The sequence below is a fragment of the Eumetopias jubatus genome, unplaced genomic scaffold, assembly GCF_037043125.1.
Source record: "Eumetopias jubatus isolate StellerSeaLion01/CBP00866 unplaced genomic scaffold, mEumJub1_p1.0 scaffold_12, whole genome shotgun sequence".
Taxonomy (NCBI): Eukaryota; Metazoa; Chordata; class Mammalia; order Carnivora; family Otariidae; genus Eumetopias; species Eumetopias jubatus.
The window spans coordinates 25,586,310-25,609,303 of record NW_028274818.1 but is presented as its reverse complement, the minus strand read 5'-3'; the positions used below and the strand labels follow the sequence as shown (position 1 = coordinate 25,609,303).

General features: G+C 43.9%; 2 protein-coding genes and 1 non-coding gene across 3 annotated transcripts in view; 2 read left to right on the top strand and 1 right to left on the bottom strand.

Moving 5' to 3' along the window:
* Positions 1-5,785, bottom strand: part of DSTYK (dual serine/threonine and tyrosine protein kinase) — a 47,073-nt gene extending 41,288 nt beyond the window's left edge. The window contains exon 1 of the mRNA XM_028120259.2: positions 5,478-5,785. Coding sequence (XP_027976060.1) covers positions 5,478-5,742 — 265 coding nt within the window. The 5' untranslated portion in view covers positions 5,743-5,785. The remainder of the gene's footprint in view (positions 1-5,477) is intronic.
* Positions 5,786-16,030: 10,245 nt separating this feature from the next.
* On the top strand, positions 16,031-16,138 carry LOC114222043 (U6 spliceosomal RNA). The gene has a single exon (XR_003611855.1). It is a non-coding gene; the product is annotated as a U6 spliceosomal RNA (small nuclear RNA).
* A 6,588-nt stretch (positions 16,139-22,726) lies between these two features.
* TMCC2 (transmembrane and coiled-coil domain family 2) overlaps positions 22,727-22,994 on the top strand; it is a 39,562-nt gene continuing 39,294 nt past the window's right edge. Inside the window, exon 1 of the mRNA XM_028120227.2 lies at positions 22,727-22,943. The gene's annotated coding sequence lies outside the window, so the exon portion shown is untranslated. The remainder of the gene's footprint in view (positions 22,944-22,994) is intronic.

Sequence of the window (22,994 nt, the reverse complement as noted above, 5' to 3'; positions counted from 1 at the left end):
TTCGCATTTCCCTTTACTTCAACAACATATTTCTTGAGGTTTTATTTTCAAAAGACCGTTTTTGAGAAGTACATTTAATGCAGGAAATGAGATGGAGAAGAGAAGCATAGAGAAATAAAAGGAGGTGCTGGGAAAGTGGACAGAGCAAAACAAAATTTACAAACCAGAATGGATTTTTGTTTAAATCCATGCTTTCCTTAAAAACCACTTCCAAGGCTGAAGAACTAAATGTATTGAAATCAGTGATGACATTTCAGACTAAACTACACGCACGGCACATCTTAAAGGTAATTACGTCTTTTCTTCTAAAGGCAGGCAAAATTATCTAAGCCTTTTCATAGTGGGCTGCCCTGTGCCATGGGAAACAGATTATCCCAGGAAGGGAGAGTCTGATAAAAGTAAAGGTGCAAAGAGCCATTGTGTTTGGGGATGGGAGGGTGGGGGGCTTCCTCCCAGGCTCCTCCCAGGGTATGGGAGGTAGCAAAATCAGCAAAGGAGGGCTGGGTGTCCTAAATGTTGGGGACTAGAAACGAGTATGAGGCTAGGGTAGGTAGAGTCATATTATACTCAATTCAATCAGATAAAGTCTCCCACTGAAGTCAATTATGGCTCCATAGCTGGGCTATGACTCATTTGTAACAAAATCTCTCCATTGCCAGGGTGCATTTTATATTCTCATGGCCAGGTCAGAAAACAAGGAAGGAATCACAGAAGCAGAACTGGACTGGGGAGTTTAGAGACGCGGGGCTGAATCTGGCTCCAGATCAAAACTGTTTTGTCCCACATTCCATCTTTCTGCTCCTCTTATTCTTCCCCCAACCCACCATGCTCCAACCTCCTAATCTAGTGCTCACCAACTACATACGTACACACACTCAAACAGCCACATCTACTTAGCGCTAACTATATGCCTGCGCTAAGTGCTTTAAAGTAGATCATCTCTAAATGTCACAACAACTTTGGGAGACAGACATTAGCACTCCCATTTTATGTATGTATGTATGTATTTAGATACAATTCACCCTTTTAAAGTGTATAATTCAGTCTTTTTTAGCATATTCACAAAGCTGTGCACCCATCACCACAATCTAGTTCCAGAACATTTTCATTCTCCCTAAAGAAATCCCACACCCATTAGCAGTCACTCCGCATTTTCCTCTCTCCTCATTCGCTGGCAATCACTAACATACCTACTATCTTTATGAATTCGTCTATTCTGGGCATTTCACACAGATGGAATCATACGATATATAGCATTTCATACCACTACCATTTCACATAGGAAGAAGCCAAGACTTAACGAGGTTGAGCAACTTGCCCAAGTCACACTGTGAAGGAGAGGCTGAACTACAACAGGAAACCCAGGTCTGATTCCAATGCTTGTGCTTGCTTTTCAACCACTATCACCGCTTCCATACAGGAAGAAAACTGAGAGAGAAAGCAAAAGTTTTCGATATGCTTGGGGTAATAAAAGTCATAGGTAAGAACCACAATTACAGGACCATCCCTGCAGAGGTTATACCGAAGAGCCAAAACAGATCAGGGCAAACTACTTTCTAGAAAGCACACCTGTCCCAGTCTCTGGCTGTTTCACCCCACAACCTGGCTTCCCACCACGCAGCCAGGTAAGAAGGCAGCCCCATGAAACCAGGCTGTAAACAACCTCCTTTCTCCCCAGTTTTCTGTCTCTTCCCCAGATGTCACTCTGCCACTTAATTACCTATACCGATTTCCGTCTAAGGAGTCCAAGAAAAATGTCTATTTCAAATAAGTGCAGTAGTGCTTTTCCTCTTCTTTTAAATTCTGGCAACCAGTTTATACTAGGTGTGAAAAAAAGAAGGCGAAGAATGTCGGAGAAACTAAGCTGTTTGCTAACCAAAGGCAAAAAGCTATAAAAATCTAAGAATTGTAACTCCCATAAAATGCCTATAATCTAGCCATACCTTAGCTCTCCGCCATTGTTCTGCTTTAGGTGCTGCCTATGTATATGGTTGAAGTCAGACTGTCTCTTTCTAGAGGACGGACTTCAGGTCTACCTAGTCCTTTTCATCCTTCCTCCAACAGAAACAAATAATAGGTGCACTGTAATGATGATAATTATAATTCTTTTTTCTTTTTTAGGAGAAAAGTATAGAAGGGAAAGACTGCTTCCCACTAGCCTAAGGTGAAGGCCAATGTCTTTATTTGACTCTTTGTCCCCTATACCAGATACTTAAATGTTTACTGAATAACTGTGGAATAATATGACCTACCTATAATACCCACACAGCACGGTAACAGGCACTATTCTAAACATACACATTACCATATATTAACTCCCAACAACCCTAAGGGCAAGCACTACTGTCGGAATCTCCGATTCCAGATGAGGAAACTGGCACAGCACAGTTGTGATGTGCCCAAGGTCATCCAGATACTAAGGAGTGGAAACAGGATTGAAGGAATACAGCACAGAGGCAAGCATTCCAACTCATTCCAATGTCTTCAAACGTTTATGATATGTTACAACAGCTAAGAACTCTGTTGGATCACAAAACAAGAAAAATACTTTTCCCTCTGCTACTTTGTAACACTCCATTCTGACTTTTTTCAAAGAAGTTTTCAAAGTCTTTTTCTCATTACTTCTGAAGCTGGAAAATTAACTCATCTTCTGGAGTTTGGTGAAAAGAAGGCCAATGATTTGGGCAGCAGGGGAGGAATGGAATTAAAGAAATTTCACTTGTAATTCAGTTTACTTTGTACGGGCCAGGCACACGTACTTTTTAGTTCCTGAAACATCATGTATGTTATATACTCTCTAAACTGACTCCAACGAATACAAAACTGTCAAAATTAAGAAGAAAGCATTATTCTGGGGTCCTTCCCATCTCCTTTGTGGTTAAAAGTGATATAATAAAAATCTGGAGTTAATCGATGATCTTCAGTTGCTCAAATACTATACTACCTCCAACCTAGAAGTACACTTCCACTCTGAAATGATGATTAAAACCTTCTAGAGGGGGCGCCTGGATGGCTCAGTCAGTTAAGCATCTACCTTCCGCTCAGGTCATGATCCCAGTCTGGGATCGAGTCCCATGGCGGGCTCCTTGCTCAACGGGAAGTCCGCTTGTCCCTCAAACGCTCCCCCGACTTGTGCAAGCTCCCTCTCTCTCTCGAATAAATAAATAAAATCTTAAAAAAAAAAACAAAACACAAAACTTCTAGAGGTTTGTTAGGTTAGGAATTGACTGTTTCTTTCACTCATATGTGGAACTGAAGAAACAAAAGAAATGGGCACAGAAAAAAAAAAGGGACAAACAAAACAGAACTTGTGGTTGCCAGAGGAGAGGTGGGTAGGGGTTGGTTAGATAAAGGGAATAAAAAAATTTTTTTGAGTGTTCCTTCTCTTAATATTCCAAGTTCCTATTCAGAAACCAACATTCACAAAAGAAAGTTGAGACAATCTCTGAGTGAACTTGACCTTGCACAGATAGCCTGTAAAAGGAGAAAACAAGAGCTAGTTGTCTTTTAAGGAGTGGTTTCTACTTTCTAACACAGTTACCTAAACAGCTGGGAAAATGGCATTCCCAAAATATAAATAGTAAGTGCCACCTCACTAATCTTCCCTGATATCAGCTCATTTTCACCTCCAAGGACAAAACTCTCCATACTGAAAAGAATGGAAGCATTTTATGGAACAAAATCAAATTGTTCCCAGTCCAGTCATCTGCACCCTACCCTGGTTTTTATTTCAGATGGACAGACTCCAGAGTGTGAAGAGAATTAGTTAAATACAATATGCAAAGATTAGTTCATGATGCAGTCAACTAGAAAAGCCAATGAGGCAAAATACAAAGGGTACATCTGTCTTTCTTAACTTGGCTTTTAAAGAATAAAAACAAGACCGCGTCAAAGTGCCTTGAAAACCTCCATCTCTCTGTTTTTTCAGTAGTGATTCTAAAATAAATAGTTGTTATAAAGTAACAGCAATAGAGGACTCTTTGAGGTAAGCTATAAGAAAAACTTGTGAGCAGGGAAGCTGCTAGAAAGCACTGCTCGGGGGGAGAGGGTGAAAGTACACATTCTGAGGATCATCTCTGAAAACATTAGTCCTTCTTGCCAGTTCTGACAGCCTCTGTAGGTAGGTCCATTTTCAGAACAGCAAATCTCTGGGCACACATGTCAAAACCACAACTCCAAAAAAGCTATCATGCCTTTCCTCCCATGTTTATTACATCCAGGCCAACTAAATGGAATAGTATCATTTAAGATCATATCAGAATCTTATTATCTTACTTGGGTCACCATTTCTGGAGTCTCGGACAAATTTAGGATATCAAACATGCAACTTTGGAAATGCAGGACCCAACACACAAACTCTGAAGAGTTGAACAATTCATTCTGTTCTGAGCCTCCTGTTCAAATGTGCTATCAGCAACTAATTTGTGCTTCCCAAAGTGTGTTTGTAGACCACTTCCAACAGAAACCCCAGAGGCATTTCATGTTTAGATTCTCAGGATCCACCCATGAGACCTACTCTATCTGTGGGGTAGAGCATGAGACATTTTTCATGCTAATTTGGTTTTAGTGCACACTTAAGTTTGAGAATCACTACATTAAACCCACTGACTTATTTACTATGTTGGCTCCAGGGTACTTGTCCACATAGGACGCCAGTCCCTTCTCCCTTCCAATCTATTTCCTAATTAGACAGAGTACTTAACAAACCCTCCGGTTCCCCACCAAGAGCATTTGAAAATGAAGCGAGAAATTAGAAAAGATTAAAGCCCCTGCACGATTCTAAGTGCTTTAGGAACTCTAGCACATCCCAGGGAGAAGCAAGGCAATAAGTCTCAGCACCAGCACCAGCCCCACCACCCAAAAACCCATCCCTTCCTCTCTAACTTCTTCACCATAAGCACGAGCAACCTCTCAGGCAACTCGCTGGCACCCATCAGACACATATTTGCTTCAGCGACCCCAGCCCCATTTAGAGTACATTCCTGCTTCTTCACAGAGTTGCCTCGCGATTGGTGCAAAAACATTGCACAAAACCACACACGCGCGCACAACACACACAATCCACTCCAGTTCCCTGGCCTCCTCGGTCTCCAGGGGCACCCTGCCTGCTACTCTTCCTCTGCCTGTCCACTCCTCCATCCCTAAGCGGGTCTCCGACCACAGCGGCCCACCCCTCACTCAGAGCCACCCTCCCCGCTCCTCGGGGGACCCCGGCCCCTACGCACGGCCTGCTGACCCGGGGCCCCGGAGCCCGCTCCCGGAGTTCGGGGCGGCCCCGGGCGTCCCTCGCCCACCCCCGCCCCGAGGGATGCCCGCCCACGGCCTCGCCGACCCGACCGGCCCAGGCCCCGCGGCCCCGCCACGCTGCCCTTCTCCCACTTTCCGCCCCTTCCCGGCTTGTTTTGCAGGGACAGGGGTGCGGTCCGCCCTCCAGCTGCTCCCTCCAGCCCTGTCTCCGCCGCCGCTGCCCTCCTTACCCGCCTGCAGCCCGGGCTCGGCGACGTCGCCGGCAGGGCCGCGCTCGGCCCCGCCGCCGCCCGTGGGGGAGGAGGGACAACTGTGGCTGTGGGAGCATTTGATGTCGCGGAAGAACTTCTGGGTTTCGCGCAGGTTCTGCCGCAGGCGGCCCAGGTACCGGCGGTAGCGGCCGAAGCCCCGGCACAGCTCGCGGATCAATCCGCCGCCGCCCGGGCCGGGACCCGAGACGGGCTCGCTCCCCCACGGCACCCCGTCGCCTTCCATCTCCTTAGCCTGCTCTGTCCGGGCGGCTCGGTTCGCGGCCCGTGGCCCCGCTTCCCTCCTCCCCGCCCCCCTCCCCACCCCAGTGCTCCGGACAGGAGGATTCCGCCTCCTGACGCCTCCGCCTGCTGTCGGCCGGGCTTCCAACCTCCGTCACCGCCGTAGGAAAATAAACCAACCCGCAGTGCGCTGCCAACGGAACCTTTGTCTCCACTCTCCGGGAGAGTGAGGGAAGGATCACTGGAACGCGCCGTCCCTCAGCGGCGTCTCCTGGGATTTGTAGTCTGGGCCGGGCGGGCTCCGAAGCCTGGAGACGGTGGATGGGACTGATTCCCCATTGAACCTCGCGGGTTCCTGTGCTCACCCGCTCGGCTCGTTCCAAAACGTGTTCCCGCGCCCTGCATGGAGACGAGAGAGAGGTGGCTGCAGAATCCGGCGTCAGCAGAAGTGGGGTGTCTTACTGAAATCAAAGCAAAAGATTTCAATAGCAAAGAGAAGGAAGGAAACAAGCCTGAGGCCAGTAATACCTCCATGGCTACCCTACCCTAAATGGTTCTCACTTTCCCGATACAGTAGATACTGGGGAATCTGCTGAAAATACCCTAGAAATAGGGAAACCGCTCCTGTTTGTATTGCGTCCTCTTCTGACTTTCCTTCTCCAGGTGTGGAAAAGGGGGTTGTGAAAAGGTCGTTTAAGAGCTTTAAGCTGAAGTTCATTGGTTTCTGGAAGTCAAGAGACTGGGCTGGGTAAGGGGAAGTTGAGGTTTGCAGCTTTTCAAACCAGTTCTGATTATCTTAATTTGGCTTCTGCTAATATAGACTTTTATTGACACAGACTCCCACGGAGCCCTGGACACAATTACGGAGGAGACAAAACTTAACAACCACCCCTTTTTCGCCTGCTGCTTTCTTTTCTCTTCTTCAGACACAGTACCCTCCTGTCTTTCTTGTACCCCATCTTTCATCCAGGCCGGACTTCTGCTCCCACAGGCTGGATGGTGTAGTTCAACTGGATTTAAGAAGAGACTTGGGTTTGAGCCTGAATTCCTCCAATGTCTTGTCTTGGACCTAAGGGTTTGGACTAGTTGATCTTCAAGCCCTTTTGGCTCTAAAATTTTGCGAGTCTTGCTTCAAAATATTTGCTTCTGTCTCCCAACCTGTCATCCCTTGAGTGCAAGTGTTTTAGCAAAGTGATGTCATGATAATTGTGTTAATTCAACGTAAAATGTGAAGCCTTTACATTTCCAGGGGCTTTTAGGATTTTATAAAAAGGGGTCGCTGGTTCACATGAATCTCTGCTTGGTAAGTGCATGTGAAAGACTAAGGTTAGGAGGGAGCCTCTAAACTCTTTCTCATGTACTTCCTCCCTTTTACTTGCTCACATATTCTCCACTGGCCACTCCTCATTTTGCAAGACCCCCCATGCAACCCCTAAAAGGCTTAGTAAAACACAAATGAAAATACAAAATGGAAAGTTTAATACAAGATGGTTGATACTATTTAAAAGCAGCAGCAGCAGGGGTGCCTGCGTGGTGTAGTTGGTTGAGCATCCAACTCTGGCTCAGGTCATGATCTTAGGGTCATGGGATTGAGCCCCATGTTGCGCTCCACACTCCACGGAGTCGGCTTGAGGTTCTCTCTCTCCCTGTCTCTCTGCCCCTCCTGCTCGTGCACTCTCTCTCTCTAAAATAAATCTTTAAAAAATAAAAATAAGAGAAGTAGCAGCATAGCAAATCAGCGTGTGACAGTTTTACTGCACAGAATCATTTCTAACAAAGAAGATCAGATGAGAGAGTACTGGGGTTGGAGTTGTCCAGAAAAGGATTTGGGAATCAATATCCATCTTGAAGAAGTAACAATTGGAAAGATGGAAGTCACCAGGGAGAGCATTATGTCAAGTAAAGGTCATGGAGCTCATTCTTTTATTTATTTATATTTTTTTTACATAGGGTCTGAACTCAGGACCCTGAGATGGAGATCTGAGCTGAGACCAAGAGTCAGATACTCAACTGACTGAGCCACCCATGCGCCCCTGCTCATTCTTTAAAAAACTATTCACTAGTACTTTATTTTTAAAATAAGTAATATAAGACTGTAGTATAAAATGCACATGCTACAAAGGTTATACAAGGGAAAACTAAGTCTTCTATTTCCTGTCTCCCAGTCACCTAGTTCTCCTCCCAGGAGGTAACCCTGTTGCAGAAATAGGTATGTATCTTTAAACCAGAAGATAGCATACTATACTTACTCTATTCTGCCTTTACAGACTCTTCCATAGCAGAACATAAAGATCTGCTTCATTCTTTTTAACTGTATAATATGCTACCATGTGGATTGGTATGTTTTATTTAACAAGTCCTCTACTGACTAGGGTGCCTGGGTGGCTCAGTTGGTTAAGCGTCTGCCTTCTGCCCAGGACCCTGGGATTGAGCCACTTCAGGCTCCCAGCAGGGAGGCTGCTTCTTCCTCTTCCTGTGCCCCTCCCCCTGCTTGTGCATGCATGCTCGGGCTCTCTCTCTCAAATAAATAAATAAAATGTTTAAAAAAAAAAAGTCCTCTACTGATGGGCCTGTAGGTTTTTTGCAGTCTTTTGCTATTACAAATAATGCTACCATAACGAACCTTCTACATATGTAATTTAAAAATTTGAGTATGTGTATGTCTCATCTTTATTTTTGCTTCGCTGAGGAAAGGGATCGTTTGTTTCCTGCTACTTAAAATCTTAAATATGCGACTGTCAGTGAACTCTTCCTAAATCACAATGAGCTACACGTAAAAACACATATTTTATTCAAATATCTAAGGACAAATGGAAGAGAATAAAGATTTGAATGGTATCAAGAGAGAACTTAAGATAGGAAAATGTTCCTCAAAAGTGATGAGAGTTAAGCAGTTAATAAGGATGAATACACAGATCTACTTTTGTTTCTTCCTACAACACCACGAAAATGACAGTAATGGGATTTTTTAAGCATGAAGCATTTTTTAAGCATGTATTGTAAGCATACAATAATGAGAGGAGCCAGTAGGAAAAACAAAAACAAAAAAAAGTAGAAGCTGGAAAGCAAATGGACAAGCGTTAACTAAGTTAACCTGGAGAAATCTGAACCCTAAATCCAAAGTGGATAAAGCCGAGGCCCAACCTGATTTATACATGCCAAATCCCTCAAGTCTCCAAACTTGGTGGCGTTACCCCCCACACACACTACCCACCAGCGATGCCTAGGAGCCACCTACATGTTGTACCCTGGGCAGGGATTAAAATAAGAATTTCAAGAGCTGTTTAACATCTCCAGTTTACCTCCCCTTCTTCAATGGCTGCACTCCTTCCTCTAAAAGAAAACTGAAGTATTTATTCTCCAGAGCGGGTCGAAGAGGAGTCTCTGTATAAACAGGGAGATAAGTGGATTTATGGATATTGGATGCTTAGATTCCCAGCCCTCTTCCTCCATTCAATTCCTAGATGTCTGGCTACCAGGCGTTGACCTTCCACAGAGGAAATGTGACGTGTCTTCTTCAAGGACTCTGACCAGGCCAAAAGGAAAAGCCCAAAGATATATCAGAACAGAGATTTTTTTTTTTTTTTGAACTGAGATATAATTGACATTGAAGTTTATATTAGTTTCAGGTATACAACATAATGATTCAGTATATGAATATATATTCACCATAAGTCTAGTTAACATCTATTACCATACATAAAGAATTTTTTTCTTGTGATGAGAACTTTCAAGACTTACTCTCTTAGCAACTTTCAAATATGCGATAAAGTATGATTAACACCAGTCCCCATGCTGTGGGTGACATCCCTGTGACTGATTTATTCCCTACCTGGAAGTTTGTGCCTTTTGACTCCCTTTACCTATTTTGCCCCATCCCCCTGCCCTGCCTCTGGCAACCACCAATCCAGAACACAGATTTTTTCCTGGCTTGTTCACTGCTCTCTCTCCAGCACCTAGATATTTGTCAAATGAATGAATGTTCACTGTAGATATTTTTAAATATTCAGGAAAGCACAAAGGAGAACATAAAAACTAACATTTTTACTATCCAGTAAGAACAAGTTCCTCTTGGAACTATGACAAGTTCCTCTTGGTTAGATGATTTGATTTCTAGAGAGATTCCGAAGTCTTTTTTTTTTAGGTTTATTTTTATATTTTTAATATTTTTTCTTTTTAAGATTTTATTTATTCACTTGAGACAGAGAGAACACACAAGCAGGGGGAGGGGCAGAGGGAGAGGGAGAAGTAAACTCCCTGCTGAGCAGGGAGTCCAATGTGGGGCTCGATCCCAGGACCTTGGGATCATGACCTGAGCCGAAGGCAGAAGCTTAACCATCTGAGCCACCCAGGCACCCCTATTTTTAATTTTTCTTAAGTAGGCTCCATGCCCAATGCCCGGCTTGAAATCATGACCCTGAGATCAAGAGATCACCTCTACCAACTGAGCCAGCCAGGTGCCCCAAGATTCTGGAGTCTTGATCCTCATGTTCATGTAGGTGGAAATCGGGTGTTTTTTTGTGGGACACCAAAAGACAGTAACATTCATTTCCGCAGTGTGAATTAGGAACAAGTTTACGAAGAGAAAGAATAACTGTTCTCTATTATGCAATATAAAATCACAATCACAAATCCAAGAATTTAGGGGGTGCCTGGCTGGCTTACCTGGTAGAGCATGCAACTCCTGATCTTGGGCTTGTGAGTTCGAGCCCCACATCGGGTGTAGAGATTACTTAAAAATAAAATCTTTAAAAAAAAAATCCAAGAATTTATTTATTTATTTATTTATTTATTTATTTATTTATTTATTAAAGATTTCATTTATTCATCTGACAGAGAGACACAGCGAGAGAGGGAACACAAGCAGGGGGAGTGGGAAAGGGAAAAGCAGGCTTCCCGTGAAGCAGGGAGCCTGATGCCGGGCTTGATCCCAGGATCCTGGGATCATGACCTGAACAGCTGGCAGACGCTTAATGACTGAGCCACCCAGGTACCCCCCAAAAATCCAAGAATTTAAAAACCTACAAATTAAAGGGGGAAAAAATACAACAAACAACACTTCGAGTTTTCCATAGGTATTTCTTTACTACTGTTCAATTATTGTCATCTTCCAAAGTTACTGACAGGCAAGTGATAGTCCGCTCTAAAGAAGAGAAAGAAAATGATGGAAGAAAAGACAAGAAAATATAATTCGTTGGGCGCCTGGGTGGCTCAGTCGTTAGGTGTCTGCCTTCGGCTCAGGTCATGATCCCAGGGTCCTGGGATCGAGTCCCACATCGGGCTCCCTGCTCAGCGGGAGGCCTGCTTCTCCCTCTCCCACTCCCCCTGCTTGTGTTCCTGCTCTCGCTGTCTCTATCTGTCAAATAAATAAAATCTTAAAAAAAAAGAAAATATAATTCGTTGACTTAATTTGATCTATGAATTGAAAAAAGGTCACCATTATCAAGTTTAGCAGCAGGACATACCTTCCTCCAGCTCAAAACTGATTTCCAAGGGAATATGCTCGAGAATCTGTTCTTGACAATCTGGTTTCTCATCTCTATTTCATATATTGCTGGTGGTGCTGCAGAGCAGTGCTTCTCAAAGCTTAATGGACGCAAGAATCATGCGGGGATATTGTCAAAATACACTTGTGATTCAATAGGTGTGGGGCATGGCTTGGGGTTCTACATTTATAACAAGTGCCAATGCTGCTGGTCTGGGGACGACACTTTGAGTAGCAAGGATATACAGAGACAGAATAGGAGTGAGCAAAGCTTCAGGGTTAAGGACATAGGTCTTGGAGTCAAAGAGACCTGCATTCATTTTTTTTTTTTAAGATTTTATTTTTAAGTAATCTCTACACCCAGTGTGGGGCTCAAACTCACAACCCTGAGATCAAGAGTTGTACACTCTACCGACTGAGCCAGCCAGGTGCCCCAGAGACCTGCTTTCAAATCCTGGCTCTACCCTTTCCCATTTGTATGCCTTGGAGGCATTAACTTATTTTCTATAAATCTTAGTTCCTTATCTGAAAAATTGTGAGCATCACAAGAGCAATGCCAGGGGTGCCTGGCTGACTCAGTCAGTAGAGCATGCAACTCTTGCTCTCAGGATTGTAAGTTTAAGTCCCACACTGGGTGTGGAGATTACTTAAAAATAAAGTCTTTAGGGGCGCCTGGGTAGCTTGGTTGGTTGAGCATCTGCCTTCGGCTCAGGTCATGATCTCAGGGTCCTGGGATTGAGCCCCACGTCGGGTTCCCTGCTCCATGGGGAGCCTGCTTCTCCCTCTCCCTTTGCCTCTACCCCTGCTTGTGCTCTCACTCTCTCTCTCTCTATCAAATACGTAAATAAAATCTTTAAAAAAAAAATAGTCTAAAAAAAAGAGCGATGCCAATTGTAAATCTCAAAGTATGTTGAGAAAAAATTTTTAAAGCAATATCTAACACATGACAACAGATCAGTAAATGGCAACTGCTTATATCAATTATGTTATCATTATTACAAACCTGAATTCTAGTCCTGACATGCTGCTATATAAACTTGGGCAAGAGGTTGGCCCTTCTGAGTCTTAGTTTTCTCATCCATCAAAGGGGATAATAATAGTGCCCACCTCAAAAGGTTATTGTGAAGATTAACATGGGGGAAAAAGTATAAAAAATACTTATTACAGAGCCTACCATATAGAAGGCACTCAACAGAAGGTCACTGAAGTTATGATTGCTCTAAGACTTGGTTCTGCCCCTGGCTCTGTGACTTCTGGTAAAAGAGAGGATACCAAGGTTGTATTCAACATCACTGTGTTGGTGGGAGGATGGAATGAGCCATAGCCATAAATGAAAGTGTTTTGGAAATGAACTCCTGTAAAGATTTAAGCAAAAGCATGAGAGTCAGAATCTGACCTGAGTTCTAGCCCTAGATGTGCTAACATGTTACTTTGTGATCTTAAGCAAATGGCTTAACTCCTTGGAGCCTCAGTTACTTCATCCATATAGTGGGGCTAATAATACCGACTTACAGGGTCATGAGGATTAAATGAAATAACGTGTAAAGCGTTTAGTACCTTGCCTGGCATATAAAAGTGCTTGATGAATGTTTTTTTTTCCTATGTATAGTAATTACATTCAAGATTATTTTTCCAAGGAGAATGGTATTTCCAAAAATATTTTGGTTTGGTTTGTGAGATTCTCTCCATGAAGATTTATTAACTTGAAGATTAAAGGTCTAGGGCGCCTGGGTGGCTCAGTTGGTTAGGCGACTGCCTTCGGCTAGGGTCATGGTCCTGGAGTCCCGGGATCGAGTCCCACATCGGGCTTTCTGCTTGGTGGGGAGTCTGCTTCTCCCTCTGACCCTCTTCCCTCTCGTGCTCTCTATCTCTCATTCCCTCTCTCTCAAATGAATAAATAAAATCTTTAAAAAAAAAAGATTAAAGGTCTATAAAACTGAACTTCTAAATGTATTCTATTTAATTATACATCAAATATTCCAATGCTGAATATTTCATCAGTGGTGTCCCCGGCTGTCGGAAGGTAGAGCATGGGGAGGAAAAACAATCAATTAAAAAGAATTTGGTATAACCCTAAATAGAGTTCATCTTTGTTTTACTGCCAAGTAGAACAAAGTTTCCAGAAATTTTTTAGAGGAACTAAAGTAACTGACCCAAAGCTTTCCAGAAGAAGCCCTGGACATACTGTTGCCATAATTCATTTCTCATTAGTAAGAGAAGATTGCTACTGCTTTTTCAAGTCTAAATGATTTTCATCCTTTCTGCACTATGTTGCCTGACACTTCAAGGGGACCCATTTTAAATCAATTTCTTTACTTGCCCAGAATAAAACCTTGCAACAAGTTATATTCTTGTATCTCTCCGCTGGTCTTGGATGAAGATGGACAGATGAAAATCTAACAATAATACCTTTTTCTAGGGCCCCTGGGTGGCTCAGTTGTTAAGCATCTGCCTTCGGCTCAGGTCATGATCCCAGGACCATGAGCCCCAGGGTCCTGGGATCGAGCTCCACGTTGGGCTCCCTGCTTGGCGGGAGGCCTGCTTCTCCCACTCCTGGTCCCCCTGCTTGTGTTTCCCCCTGCTTGTGTTTCCCCCTGTTTGTGTTCCCTCCCTTTGCTTAGAAAACAGGCCCTGGAACCTCACTGAGCCACCTTTCTACATGTTAGTGTTTGGGGTTCCTATTATTTTCCTAGAGCTGATTCCAGATGCTCGGATTTAGGACCCTTCTCCCAATAGGGCTTAGTGATCCATTTAGGCAAATTTCCTGATGACATGTGCACATACTTCCCACATAAGGAGTATGCAATTTTTTAAGGGCGTGGAGGAAGAAAGGAGGAAAATAGTATAACATTTAAAACATCATAAAAATAAGTACTTTCTGGGGTGCTGGGGTGGCTCAGTCAGTTTAGTGCCTACCTTTGGCACAGGTCATGATCCCAGGGTTCTAGGATCAAGTCCCGCATGGGCTCCCTGCTCAGTGGAGAGTCTGCTTCTCTCTCTCCCTCTGCTGCTTCCCCTGCTCATGCTTGCTCTCTCTCTCAAATAAATAAATAAAATCTTTAAAAAATAAATAAATAAAATATTAAAATAATAAAAATAAAAATAAAATATTAAAAAAATAAGTACTTTCCAAATAAAGTTTTCAATGGTTCCATACCCCAGCATAAAACTTACAATTATTGCTTAGTACTCCCTGCCCGTCTTTATCCACGGTTTATATCAACTTTAGTTCTTACAATGACCCTGGAAAGATGGGTATTTTATCTTTGTTTTATAAATGTGGAAATCAAGACTCAGGTTAAGTGATTTGTCCATATAGCTAAGAACACATGTTTGCCTGACTCCTTATTCTATCTAGCTCAAGACAATTTCCCACTCTAATGCTTTCATTTTATGTTACTTAAAGAAGGTTTTTGTGTTTCTATATACTTATCATAGGGATCTCTTCAATAGCAGCTAACATTCCATTACATTCTTACACCATTGTTACTCACCCACTTCCTATTCTTGGGCATGTAGGTCGTTTCAGGTTCTCCCCTGCTGTAAACAATGCTGCTTTATATATTTTTTGTTGTGTTTTTGCTTTGTTTCCTTCTTTTGAATTATTTCCCAGGAGGGTATTACTGGGTAAAAGGGTATAGACATGTATATATTTTTGGCTATTTATGTGACTGAATTGTACAAAATCATTGCATCTTGAAAGAGAATATTATCTTCCTTCACCATACCCTGTGAGAGGCATAAGGCAAGCCTGGGTGGACTCAGCAATGAAAACAGCCCTTTGTCCCTCTAGCTGCTTGGGGATGCCCCGGGGCCATATGAGACTCCCTGAAAATGATTTATGACATAATCCAGAATAAGATCTCACATGGGATAGTGTGATCCCCCTTTCCCAGAAAGACTTCCTTAATTAAATTGTCTTTTTCTTTTTGCAGTCACAAGATCAACAGGTTTTTCCAGCAACTGACACTTCCCTCTTAATTCAGACTACAGCTGTCCGTTCCTGTGTTGGGAAAAGGTGTAGTAGCTGTGAGAAAGCCGACATTCCACCCTTGGTTTGCCATTCCAAACTAGGTGCAAGAGGGTCAGGATATATTACACCAAGGAAAGGAAGTCCCTTTTTCAGCAGAGCTGAAAAAGGTTTTAGAAACAGTCTAGAGGAAGTAAAAGTGAGGAAAAGTCCTACCAGAATAAGAAAGCGCTGTTTCAATGGGTGGAAGGTAATTTTGAGAGATGCATTAATATCTCTGCCTCTTAGTTACTTACATGGCAAAGTACCATTTGAACTTATTGAAAGGTTTAGGCCGAAATTATATGGCACATAAAAGGCACTCAGATGATAGCTGTTGTTATTATTAATAAGCGTGTAGCCACAGCATGCGTAAGCAACAGGGCAGTGGGCATTGTGGGAGAAGACACTGAAGGCAAACAGAACTGGCTGGGCTAGCTCTTCCTAGTCAGGTGACGTCAGGTAAGTTTTAATCCTCTTTGAGCCTCAGTTTCCCATCTGCGAAAAGGAGGTTATGAACTTACCTACAAAGTTTGTTTTATAGCCCAGATGGGAGCTTGTGACAGGCAAATAGTAAGTGCTCAATAAATAGGAGATATTATTATTTTTTCAACACTGTTATATTTTTTTGTAAGTAGGTTCCACATCCAGCATGGAGCCCAAAGCAGGGCTTGAACTCATGACCCTGAAATCAAGACTTGAGCTGAGATCGAGGGCCAGATGCTCAACAGACTGAGCCACCCAGGCGCCCCTGGAGATATTATTAATTCACAAACCTATCGATAAATGTGATCAACTCTGCTCGCTTCGGCAGCACATATACCAAAATTGGAACGATTACAGACAAGATCAGCACGGCCCCTGCACAAGGATGACATGCAAATTTGTGAAGCACTCCGTATTTTTCTGATTTAAAATAAATCTACATGTTTATTGAATTAAAAAAATAATAAATGTGCTCAACTAAGTCTTCCCCTGTATCAGGGGTTCTTAAACTTCACTGTGTATAAGAATCACTTCGGATCCTTGTTTCAGGTGCAGGTTTTCAGCCTCCCCCTCTCCCCAGGAAATTCTGTTTCTATCCTTTTGGTGTAGGGTCTGGAGATCTGAATATATAACTAAACTCCAAGGTGATTTATGTTGCCAGTAATCCATGAAACATACTTTTTGAGAAACACTGTCCTATGGTCTCAGAGAATAAAAAGAAAAAAAATGTTTTTCCCATCATGAATATACCATAAAAACTCTATAATATACAGATGTAAAATTAAAGAGATCTGAATATTGAATGACTCTATTTTCAAGATGACTTGGGGCGCCTGGGTGGCACAGTCGGTTAAGCGTCTGCCTTCAGCTCAGGTCCTGATCTCAGGGTCCTGGGATTGAGCCCTGCGGCAGGCTCCCTGCTCAGCGGGGAGTCTGGACTGCTTCTTCTTCTCCCTCTGCCCCTCCCCCCTGCTTGTGTGCTCTCTCTCTCTCTCTCTCTCTCTCAAATAAATAAATAAAATCTTTTTTTTAAAAGATGACTTATATAGTTCTTACCTACTTAAAGGCTTCTGAATCATCCTAAAACAACATATTATTCTTTTAAACACTCATGATATGGATGAATGTGTGTAAACACTTCTTTCTCAGAGTCATTTCCGTCCCTTGTAGGAAACCTCTCTCCCCTCTGCACTGGGGGCCTTAACTATTTCCCCTTTGGAATGTTGACACACATCACCATTTCAATCTTTTGTTGTTTTACATTTTGTTTGTGCCTTTTATTTCCCCACCTGGACTTTAAGTCCAAAGGCAGGGACCCATGTGTTTTCTGGTTCTCTGTCTTCACAGGCATCTTGTAAAGCCTTTGTACATGATATGTGGTTCATAAATATGTTTGAATGGGGGCGCCTGGGTGGCTCAGTCGTTAAGCATCTGCCTTCGGCTCAGGTCATGATCCCAGGGTCCTGGGATTGAGCCCCGCATTGGTCTCCCTGCTCCACGGGAAGCCTGCTTCTTCCTCTCCCTCTCCCCCTGCTTGTGTTCCCTCTCTCGCTGTGTCTCTCTCTGTCGGATGAATAAATAAAATCTTTTAAAAAAAATATGTTTGAATGAATGCAGATATATTTAACTGTAGACTAGTTCTCATTGATAAATTCTTTACCACAGGAATGGCTCAGAATTATAGCTGTGAAGGGTGAGCTACTGGGCTTTTTCACGTTTAGAGCCAGACAGGGCAGGGTGCAGATCTCAGGCCTATGAAAGAAAGTGCTAGAATCCCTCTGAGCCTGTTTTCTCATTTGTACAGCGGGAATAATTTACGTTGCAGAGCTGCTGTGGGGATTAAGTAAGACAGTGTTCACAAGGTTCCCAGCAAAATGCACAACACCTGAGTTCTCTTTCAATGGTATAACTGCTTATTCTTATTATCATATCTAAAAGTACCACATTAGAATAATAGATGCAACTGCCATAGACATCTGTCTTCAGATATAAAATAATAAACCACTGATTCTCTCTGAGCAAAGCTGATATTTTCTCTTTTTTTTCCTCTTCTTTCATTTTATTTTATTTTTTTAAGGTCTAGCCTTTTCAGCTTTAAGTAACAGATTGTCCAGAGGTTTTCTATGGATTCCCTATAGAGATGGAAAAGGACACAAAGCAGCCATTTTACCAGTCCCAGGCTTTCACCCAGAGCAGTACAATCAGGGTTTAAGTTTACACTTCACAAACCTCCTCTGTTCATAGCCATGATTATTGTGACCTTTCTCCCATACTAAGGAGCAACAAGCACCCAGAATGAAGAATATGCATCCTACCTGCAATGAAATGCAGGCACTTCCAGGTTTTTCTATTACAGAGAGGAGATTTAGCAGTCCCAGGAATGAGCCGGACGCTGGGATCTCCCATGCAGGTCTCAGGGATGTGAGAGGAAGCAACACAGGAATGGCAAACTCTTCAGTGTTACTCTTTTAAAACATTGCCAGTTAGGTATCAGAGATTCTATGCTATGGAGGAAATAACACGTACAATTTTGAATAAAAATAGTAATTACAGATTTATTTCTGAAGGCAAAAAATTGAAACACCTAAGTATCTAAGAATAAGGTAGATGGTGGTGGGTAAATAAACCATGATATATTCACCTGATAGAATGGATAAGTAGTCACTAAAAATATTTGTTTAGACATATTTCCATGTGGAATAACATGGAAGATGTACTAATATGTGGATAATGATTCTGAGTACATTTTAAGTAAAAAACAATAAAATTTAGTATAGACTCAGAGCTTTCTCCAACTCACCAGTGATGCAGACAGAGCCTTCCCGGTCCTGTCTGCCTCTTAGAAGAGCCAATAAAAAGCCTGTATTTAGGTGGTGGGATGGTGATGTCATTGACAATCCGGCCAATCTCCCTGACGATTATTTGCATAGTTTACTTCTCCTAATCCAACGGAACCCAATTTCTTTTAAGAGGAGCATTGAGTGGAAGTGGAAATCTCTAAAAGAAAGGAAGGAAAATTACATTAACAAAGGAATATTTATAATGATGTTGGTATCAAAATACAGTGATGGAAATTATTATATCTGGTCTCAGGAGAGAGTACTTCTACCTTCTAAGCAAAGCATTCTTCTCAATATGTTAAATCTCACAAGAGCTGGCCACTATTACCCATTTGATGTTTAAAATGTTTTTTAAAGAATTCCTACAGTGTAGGAAACAGAATTTTCTTGGATAATCTGCAAACTCCTTGCTAACGGCATAAAGAGAAGCCTTTTGAAAAAAGAAAAAACAAACTCTACTCTATGTTTACCTGTTGATCTTGGCACTTTATCCTCTATCATTAAAGCCTCTTCCGTTTATCAAGCTAATTGAACTGGCTGTTGACAAGGGAACAGGATTCCATAACCCTGATCTTAATCCTTCTTGGTTATACACGTACTCATTTGGCAAATTTGATCCTACCAGGAGTGCCCCCTTTCATTAGCCTACCCGGGATTTCCTTTCACAAAAAGCATTAAGCTTAGTGAAATAATTATGCTTTTTTCATGTGGCAGACTGGGGGCTTAGATAAGTTTGCTAATTATTTTTGTTTCATTTAGGTTTACTGAGCACATCTATGTGTCAGATGTTTTCACATGCATTATCTAGTTTTATCCTTAGGATAACAGTGTGAGGATAGATATTATTAGTGCCTATTTATAGATAAGAAAACCAAGGGTGAGAGAAGTTAACTGGTTGACCAAAAACACACCGGGAGTAACAGAACCGGAATTCTTACATGGATGGTCTAACACCAAGACCTGTGTGCTTCCCTCAACACCATGTTATTTATTTATAATTAACTAGTGGTGTCAAAGCAGAATGGAAAATGCTACTCTTACATACCAAATATCATCTCTTGCATTGGGAATCTGCAAATTTTTGTCTTATCTTGAGCATCAAAACATACTATGTGCCTGGAGCGCCTGGGTGGCTCAGTCGTTAAGCGTCTGCCTTCAGCTCAGGTCATGATCCCAGGGTCCTGGGATCCAGCCCCACGGCGGGCTCCCTGCTCCTCAGGAAGCCTGCTTCTCCCTCTCCCACTCCCCCTGCTTGTGTTCCCTCGCTTGCTGTCTCTCTCTCCCCGTCATATAAATAAATAAAATCTTTTAAAAAAGCATACTATGTGCCTGTGTTCTTCCAAAGAAGCCTAGAAAAATAGAATGATCGATCCTTTCAACAGAATTTCATTCAAAGTCATTTCAAGTTCTAGTTATCTTAGGTACTCAAGAATTTACTCTGGCTAATGAAAATTTGCCATCAGCTTCAAACTGGCAGTTGCAAGTCACACAGGTCTCTTTATAGAATTCCCACCCAAACTTCTTTGGCAGTAGTGTATTCATTCTATAATATGACCTCAGAGAAAGTTGGAATGGGTGAGAAACAAGGTTAGAACACTTGAAATGGGATGTGTAACACTTCTGAAACTGGATGACATCTCTGATAATAGCTAGGGCCCTCAGTCTGTGCCAGGCAATGCCTAAATGCTTTACATTCACTACCCCAACACCCTATAAGATAGGTTCTGTCACGATCCTCACTCGCAAATTAGGAAACTGGGGCATAAAGAGGCTGGATAACTTGGCCCCAATCACACGGTGAGCGTAGAACAGAGCCAGGATTTGTCCCCAAGCAGTCTGGCCACAGAGTCTAGAGCTCTTAACTTCCACTATGCAACACTGCCTCTCCAAAATGGAATATACAGCATTAACTGATTTCATGAAACGCACCACAGACTTTTTTGTTGACCTGCACGACACCTTACTAAATATGGCCACAAATAGGAAATTTGGCCATCATGCTATTGTGTATGATAATAGTCAAAGTTAAGGCCAACTTCAACCTACCATAGAAATGGGGCATAATTCAAATGATAATGGCCTCTGCTTTCTTAAAACCTCACAGTGACTCCCTCCACTTTTCTTTCAGCTTCCAGTCAGGTCATGAACGCGTGCTCACCATTTGCCCAAGGCTACCACTTACCTCCCAGCCTAGGACTTGCCCAGGATCTGTAGGGGTCCCTATACTTCTTTAGAGCGAGTCAGGAGTCAGGTAGGGGGTAGCAGACCATTCTGCCTGACATTCAGCACATGGGAATCTGCTCCCTCTTGTTCTGCTTAGTCCTGCCACGGACTTCACCGGCTTTCTGTCTTGATCCCTCATCATTTAAAATGCTCACAGCAGAGTGCTAGGGAAGCTTTGTGTTTCCGCGTTGTGCCCGATACCGGGTAGTGGATGTAGGGGGTGGTTCTGTGTTCCCAGCCCATCCTAAATTCCTATCTTCTAAAAATGGAGCTGCCTAGTTTAGAAAGTAGCTGCCTGACTGAAGTAAATTCTTAACAACTTAGGCTCTTCTAGGATACACATTAAAATGAGTGGTTGGAATGGGAGGACAGAGTCAGGAAACTCATAGCCTGGTAGGACAGAGGCAAGGCTAGCATGACATGACAGGTGTAAAAGCGATTGGTAAACCATAAAACACTTTAGGGATCGTCACTGTGACTCACAGACTGAGTGGCCCCTTCACTATAGTCTAAGCCAATGAATGGGTCTCAGATGTTAGCATCAGAATTACCTGGAGGGCTTGTGAAAACAGACTTCTGGGGGTTCCGGGGTGGCTCAGTCGGTTAAGCGTCTGACTCGTGATTTCAGCTCCGGTCAGGATCTCCGGGAACTGGGATCGAGTCCTGCGTAGGACTCCACGCTCAGTGGGGAGTCTGCTTAGGATTTTCTCTCTCTCTCCCTCTGCCCCTCCTCCCTCTTCCTCACTCAAATAAATAAATAAATAAATAAATCTTAAAAAAAAAAATTAAAAACCCCAGACGTCTGGGCTATTTCTGATTCTGTCGGTCTTGCTGGTGTCTAAGAATTTGCATTTCTGTTAAGTTTCCAGGTGATACTGATGCTGCTGGTTCCAGGACCATCCTTTGAGAACCATTGGTCTAGGTTGCTGGGTGGGCAAAAAGCATCGTATCCATAGTAAGCGTACAGTAGACACTCAGATGGAGTTGTTATTACTCTGCTCCATATCTTGGTAGCCCCAATATTTACTCTCTTCTGCCTCCAGATTACTAGCACAGTTTGGCTGAGATTCAGGGGAAAAAAAGGTTGCATTCCTTTTTCTTCTCTTCCATATGTATCAACTTCCTGCCATTAACACCCCTTATTTAAAAGCCTTCTCACAGTTTGCATTATTATGTTAAATAATTTAATACTTTCTAATTTCTGAGCATAAAGCTAAAACTCATACGAGATAGCTACTTAAAGTGGGAGAAGGGGTGAAGGGACAGAAGATCACCCCCTCCCTCTGCATTTGCAGCTCTGCATGTAGGCATATGTTTGTGTTTCAGACCAGGCATCCTGGAGGGGATCAGTATCTCCTTCGCTGAAGGGCTCTACACACGTAATGTGCAAAGTTAGAGCAAAATGCACTGATGATAAACATCCCTGTCCCGCCCCCTCCCTGCCAAATAAAACGAGTGGGTGGGGGAAATCCCGAGAGAGCCTTTTCTGGGAGGGTCCCGCCCACCCCTGCCAAGACCGCGTCGGGGGTGGCGCGCCGCCCCGCCTCTACTTCGCAGCCCGCTCTCTGCAATGCCAAAACGCAGCAGCAGCAGAGCCCTCCAGACCTCTCCTGGGGGACCGCGCGGTGCAACCAACCCTAAAAACGTGGCCGCGCGGCGCCCCCTCAGCCCTCCGGGCTTCCCATTGGCCCGTTGCCGTTGTCACTCGCTGCTTGCCTCGCCTTCCCCCTCGCGGGCGGAGGCAGCGGGCGGGGTAGGTTGCGCGCTCGCCGCTGGCTCGGGCCGCGGTCGCGGCTTTGCAGCAAGCGGCGCGCCGGGCGGGGAGCCGGGCGCGCGGCCGGGGAGGGGCCCGGGCGCCCTGCGGGCTCCGCGGCCGGCCCATGCGGGGCGGGGGCCGGCGGCAGGGCCGGGGGGGGCGGGCCGCAGCCCGCGCCGCGGGCGGCCGCCGAAGACCTGCCCGGCCGGCTGCCGGGTGCCTTGCCTCGCCCAGCAGCCCGGCCCGCCGGGAGGGATGCGCCGTGCCGCCCAGCTCCCCTCCGCCCTGCCCGCACCCTGGAGCAGAAAGTTTGGGGGGCCGGGGGCTGTCTTCCTCCTCCCGCTCCAATGACTGCCCAAGGACTCCTGCTGCCCAGCCTCGACTGTGACCTGCCTCCGCTCCCCAGGTCGGAATGAACTATTCCAGGCTGTAACCGAGGCTCCGTGTCCTCGCCCCT